The sequence below is a fragment of the Gouania willdenowi genome, chromosome 22 (genome assembly GCF_900634775.1).
Source record: "Gouania willdenowi chromosome 22, fGouWil2.1, whole genome shotgun sequence".
NCBI classification, from domain to species: domain Eukaryota; kingdom Metazoa; phylum Chordata; class Actinopteri; order Blenniiformes; family Gobiesocidae; genus Gouania; species Gouania willdenowi.
In genome coordinates this window covers 33,843,945-33,849,944 of record NC_041065.1, presented here as the reverse complement: position 1 = coordinate 33,849,944, position 6,000 = coordinate 33,843,945, and the positions used below count along the sequence as shown (strand labels likewise).

The following is a 6,000-nucleotide window of genomic DNA, read 5'->3' as shown; positions in this document are numbered from 1 at the left end:
GTCCTCTCCAACGCGCTCAGGGTGCGTGATAGGATCGCTTTCTGTCTGTCCAGGCTGGAAGTGTTCCGTGATTGGTTGCTTGAGGAGTTTCCTGCTCCTCGACTTCGCTCCAAACTGGCGGAGATGCGTGACTGCCCAGTTCTCTCCCCTGCCAGAGTGTTGATGGGTCGTATCTGGTTGGCCCGCCCTCTGTCCAGGCTGTTGACGGTGTTTAACTGGCTGCTACGTGCTACGTGGTCCATGGTCCCGGAGGGGGCGGACTGGTTGGCCTTCGGGGTCTGCTGGTTGTTCAGAGTCTGGAGCTGGCCGCTACGGTCTCGTTCTGGTAGTTTGGCTTGAACGGAGGCGCTACTTCTGTCCGTGTTGATGGTTTGAATCCTCTGTCGGTCCCGCTCCAGACTGGTGTCCCTGCGTACGTGGCCCCCCCGTTCCCTCTCCAGGCTGGTCTGGATCTCAGCCCTACGAGCCAAAGCGTCTCTTAGCTGCGAGCGGAAAGTCTCGATCTTCCCCTGGAGCTCTTGAAGTTCTCCTTCCCACAAACTGGTCTGAGCCGCTTTGTTCCCCAGAGGAGAAAGAACCAACCCAGAGGAGGCCAGGGTGGACACCGGACCACCGTTGGCGTGGAGGCTCATCTGAGGCACGAAACCCCCGAGGCCGCCCAGCCCCAAACCTCCGAGTCCTAGCCCGGGACGACCCACCATCCCTGGCCGACCACGAACCGATGCCGTGTGCGTACGCAGGCGGTAGCTGTGGAGCGTTTTCCAGGTCAAAGTGCACACGTTTCTCCTTGGTTTCCTGGGAAGGGGAGGAGCTCCTGGTATCATCCGCCGTGGTGGAGGCAGGGAGGGACGTGGGAGGGGACGGAGGCGGAGCCTGCTGCAGTTTCCTGTGTAGAGTGCAGTTCTCTGAGATGCAAGAAGACGGACTGGAAACAGAAACATCACGTTCAGGGAGAAGCAGAACAAGCGAGGTTAAAGGGATCCTCCATTGTTTTTACAAATGTTACCTTTAAAATGTACTAAACACATTATGTTTAATTTCCTTTTACTTTACAGTTTTAGAGCCTGTGTTCATCTTGAAATCACGTGATTGATGATGTCACACGGCCCCACTGCCTATAAACATCCATTATTTTCTATACACTCCTTCAGGGCCCACGTCACGAGTGATGTCACAACTCTAGCTGGAGGCAAAAACAGGAAACGCCGCTGGCTAAAGACTGTGGAGGCAAAATAATGTTACAGCTTTGTTGTGTGTTTGGTGCCAGAATAGGAGGAATAACATTAGTGGACGTAATTTAAAGTTTCATAGGATTCCAGCAGACACTCACGCTCAGAAAAAACAAAGACAATTGTGGTTTTGCCTCCAGGCTAAGCCCCGCCCAACCAAATATGTCACAATGTTTACAAACAATCCAAGAGTTTATAGGAGTGAAGCATTCAGCCTGATTTGTAACAAAAGAGGTTTACATCAACATCTTTAACTTTAACTGATCTATAAATCTACTAAATGATCAATAAATCTACGAAATGATCAATAAATCTACTAAATGATCAATAAATCTACTAAATGATCAATAAATCTACGAAATGATCAATAAATCTACGAAATGATCAATAAATCTACGAAATGATCAATAAATCTACTAAATGATCAATAAATCTACTAAATGATCAATAAATCTACGAAATGATCTATAAATCTACTAAATGATCTATAAATCTACTAAATGATCTATAAATCTACGAAATGATCTATAAATCTACTAAATGATCTATAAATCTACTAAATGATCAATAAATCTACTAAATGATCAATAAATCTACGAAATGATCTATAAATCTACTAAATGATCTATAAATCTACTAAATGATCTATAAATCTACTAAATGATCAATAAATCTACTAAATGATCAATAAATCTACTAAATGATCAATAAATCAGGCTGAATGTTTCACTCTAATATAAAACAATGGGATGTTTACAGGCAGTGGGGCCGTGTGACATCATCAATCATGTGATTTAAAGATGGAGGAACACTGGCTGTAAAACTGTAAAGTAGTCAGATTTGTATAAACAGTGGAGGATCCATTAAAATCTCTAAAGAAATAGAAAAATGATCTGTTATTGTTTCATTTATTCAGGAAATGTATTTTGATCACCTGACATGTTTTGACTGCTAACTGTCAGTCTTCCTCAAAGGCGTCTGCCGATTGCTTTGATGTGTCCTTATGAGTTCCCTGTCACCTGATGTAAGACGGGTTCTCAACCTTGGGGTCGGGACCACATTTGGGGTCGTGAGACACTGGGTAAGGGTCACAGTGTCTTAATTTCTATCACTTTTTCTTGTCATATTTTTGCTCCTTTTAATGTATTTTTGCTACATTTCTCCCATTTCTGACATTTCTTTTCTGCACATTTTTTCCACTTTACAGACATGTTCAGCACTTATAAACCACTTTGGACACTTTGGACCCTTTTTACCACTTTTTGCCCACTTTAAGTTGCAATTTTTAACCAATTTCTGTGGTTTTTAAAATCACATTTCACCTCCTTTTCCACCATTTTTGGACACTTTGAACCATTTTATTAGTGATTAAAACCAGGATTTCCATCTTTAAGATGACTATAATAATAATAATAAACGTTCCTGGATAACAGTGGATATTATTCAGATGAATAAATAAATGTGGTTATCACAGATTCATAGAACAATAGACCATCATTTTACTGACTTTATGGATGGACCCCAAAAATCTCTCCTTTATTCCCCCTTATAGATGGTCCTGTCTCCACATGACTGTTCTTCAATGTTCATGTCTGTGTTCAACCACCTTCAGCTACAGTGGGGGTCCCTGCTCTATGGGACCTTTATTTTGGAGGGTCCCCGCTCTATGGGACCTTTATTTTGGAGGGTCCCCGCTCTCTGAGACCTTTATTTTAGAGGGTCCCCACTCTCTGGGACCTTTATTTTAAAGGGTCCCTGCTCTCTAGGACCTTTATTTTGGAGGGTCCCCACTCTCTGGGACCTTTATTTTGGAGGTCACGGGCTGAAAAGGTTGAAAACCACTCATGTAAAGGACCGATTTTGGCCCCCAGGCCTTGGGTTTGACACGTGCTATAGTTTTTGAGACGTAATGACCACAAAAGGATGCAAACATACGTTACGTATTCAGGAATGTTTGTAAAATGCTACATTGCTAATGTTGTCTTAATGTTTCCATGTTGTTTTAAAGCACTAATGATGATATACATAATACGTCAGTGTCTATAGTTTCCTCACTTTTGCTCCAGGCCTGTTAACTCCTTTCCAACGTCCTCATACGTGGTGTGTAGAGCTCGGTGGATTTTCTGGAATCAAAGAATCACAGATGAGAAAGATGTGAAGACGTTACATCTACAGCATTCTCCCACGCTCTGCTGCACAGCCTTTTAAATATTTGTATCAACTTATTGTAATTCAGAAAGAGACTGTTTTCTGTTTAAAAATGAGGAGAAACGTTTCAAAGAGTTCAGGTCAGGTTTCTGTGAATATTTTGAAAGTGTAACTTTGAAGATGGAGATCATTTCTACGTTTAAAGAGTTGTGTGATGACTGAGAGCGGTACTTAAAATACATCTCATTATGTTTAAAAAGATCTTTAAATGTTCAGTGAGATGCTGGTTTGATGCTCCATCAGATCTAAGTTATTGATCAGATTGATTTAGTTTAAAAAGAGATGATTTATATTTCATGCATTTTTAAATTCATAAAAAAAAGACAATGATCCAGAGATCTTTGCAGTTTAACATTAATCCTAATCCAACCTTTAAATTAAAGACATATAATTATTTATTTATTGATATTTAGTCTTTAGTATTTCATGTTAAAATATAAGTTTATAAACTGCAAATGTATTTTCATTGTTTTTCTTTCTTCTACTTTTTTCCTTTTAATCCCTTTTTCTTTTAAAAAATGAATTAAAAAAATTAAAATTTAACTGCAGATAAAAAAACGTAAATTAAAAACGTAATCTACATTCCATTATAATTTAATAATACATTATAATTATAGCTTTATTTATTTTCTATAGATGTAATTATTATTAAATACATTATATTTATATACACATACAGAAAATATTCCTTTCTTTAAAATATATGTAATTATTTATTATTATATTATATATATATATATATATATATATATATATATATATATATATATATATATATATATATATATATATACACACACACACATATATAAAATCATATTTTTATCCATTTCCTTTTATATGTGTTCATGTTGTGTTACATGCAATGGCTTTGACACATCTGGAACAAATTAATAAAATGTCCAAAATTCATATAACTTTTTATGTCAGGAAATTTTTTTCTTATTTCGCACAACAATTAAATGAATAAATGAAATAAATGCACCAATGGATTTTAGTGAATTATTTTTTATTAGTGGCTTTTCACCAGGAGAGGGCGTTAGTGATCTACAGGAGGAACAGGATGTGTGTGTTTGTGAACACACACACACACACACACACACACACACACACACACACACACACACACACACACACACACACACACACACACACACACACACACACACACACACACACACACACACACACACACACACACACACACACACACACACACACACACACACACACGTTCTCACCTGGCTGGTGTGTAACCAGTACTGCAGCGTGTGTGTGCGTCGCAGACGAGGAATCACCAGGTGATAAAAGGTGTGTTCACCTGCCAAGGTCAGCAAGGCTCCGCCCACTCCTATGCACAGCAGCACAAACAGGCCAGAGAAATGCTGGATGCCCATCTGGAGAGTCTGAGTCAGAGATTAGAAATAGATTTTAGCAACTGAGATGAAAAGACGGAAAGATTGTTGAATTATTTTCACAGAAATGCAAAAGTGAAACTCCTAAATATTTCACATGGGAAACCCTAAGTATGCACCTATCAACTATTTTTTTATTTTAGCTTCTATTATTACTGTTAAATCTGTAGAACGCTGTGGATTTTTCTCTTCTTTAAACTGTTTAAATTTATCCTCCATTGTTTTTACAAATCTAGCCTAAAATGTCCTTTTTAGTAGATCTATAACAAAATCTCTAACAAAACACATTATTATGAACCATTTTCATTGAATGTCCTTTTAAAAATGGGACTACCTGTGTTCCTCCATCTTTAAATCATGTGACTGATGATGTCACACGGCCCCACTGCCTGTAAACATCCCATTGATTTCTATAAGAGTGAATCATTCAGCCTGATTTTTAGATCATTTAGTAGATTTTTAGATCATTTTGTAGATTTTTAGATCATTTAGTAGATTTTTAGATCATTTAGTAGATTTTTTTAGTAGATTTTTAGATCATTTAGTGGATTTTTCAGTCAAAATAACAACTTGTGTTTCTTTTGGTTAATCTAAATAATCAGGAAAAGTTAAAGATGATAATGTAAACCTCTTATGTTCACCAAAAGATGACCACAGGGGGCGACAGCTCCACCTCTGAGGTTTGGTAGTTGACAATGAAGCAGAGAAGAAGAGCTCAGTGTGCAGCTGACACTATGATGGCTGAAGTTAGCGAGTGTAATGTGTGTGTGTGGCACTGATAATATTCCCCGGAGTCGTCGCTACATCTGGAATGCAGAATAATGACGTTACTGTATTCTAATGACGTAAAGGTCAGACAGAATGTGACCTGGCCCTTCACACAACAGTCACATTGCAAAATATCAGACACGTATTATATTTATATCCACATATCCAGATATGAGCAGAAAATCCTTGCAGTGTGAACATAGCCTTATGTAAAAGCTGAGGATAGAAAGGAACAGTAGCTCAGGGGGAAACATTAGTTATTAAACATCACTGCTTTTGCCCCCTCCACCTCTGACATACAGTAATCACTATCCACGTGATCCCTCTCTCTGATAGAAGTTAGTCTCATGCTGACTCAGCAGTTTAATCAGTGACTACAC

General features: G+C 38.6%; 1 protein-coding gene across 1 annotated transcript in view; it reads right to left on the bottom strand.

Annotated features, from left to right (window-relative positions):
* Nucleotides 1-320: 320 nt before the first annotated feature.
* The window catches only part of grin3ba (glutamate receptor, ionotropic, N-methyl-D-aspartate 3Ba), a 127,890-nt gene continuing 122,210 nt past the window's right edge, over nt 321-6,000 (bottom strand). The window contains exons 11-13 of the mRNA XM_028437193.1: nt 4,679-4,843; nt 3,285-3,352; nt 321-925 (exon numbers count right to left, since the gene is read on the bottom strand). Of these exons, the coding sequence (XP_028292994.1) occupies nt 460-925; nt 3,285-3,352; nt 4,679-4,843 (699 nt within the window). The 3' untranslated portion in view covers nt 321-459. The remainder of the gene's footprint in view (nt 926-3,284; nt 3,353-4,678; nt 4,844-6,000) is intronic.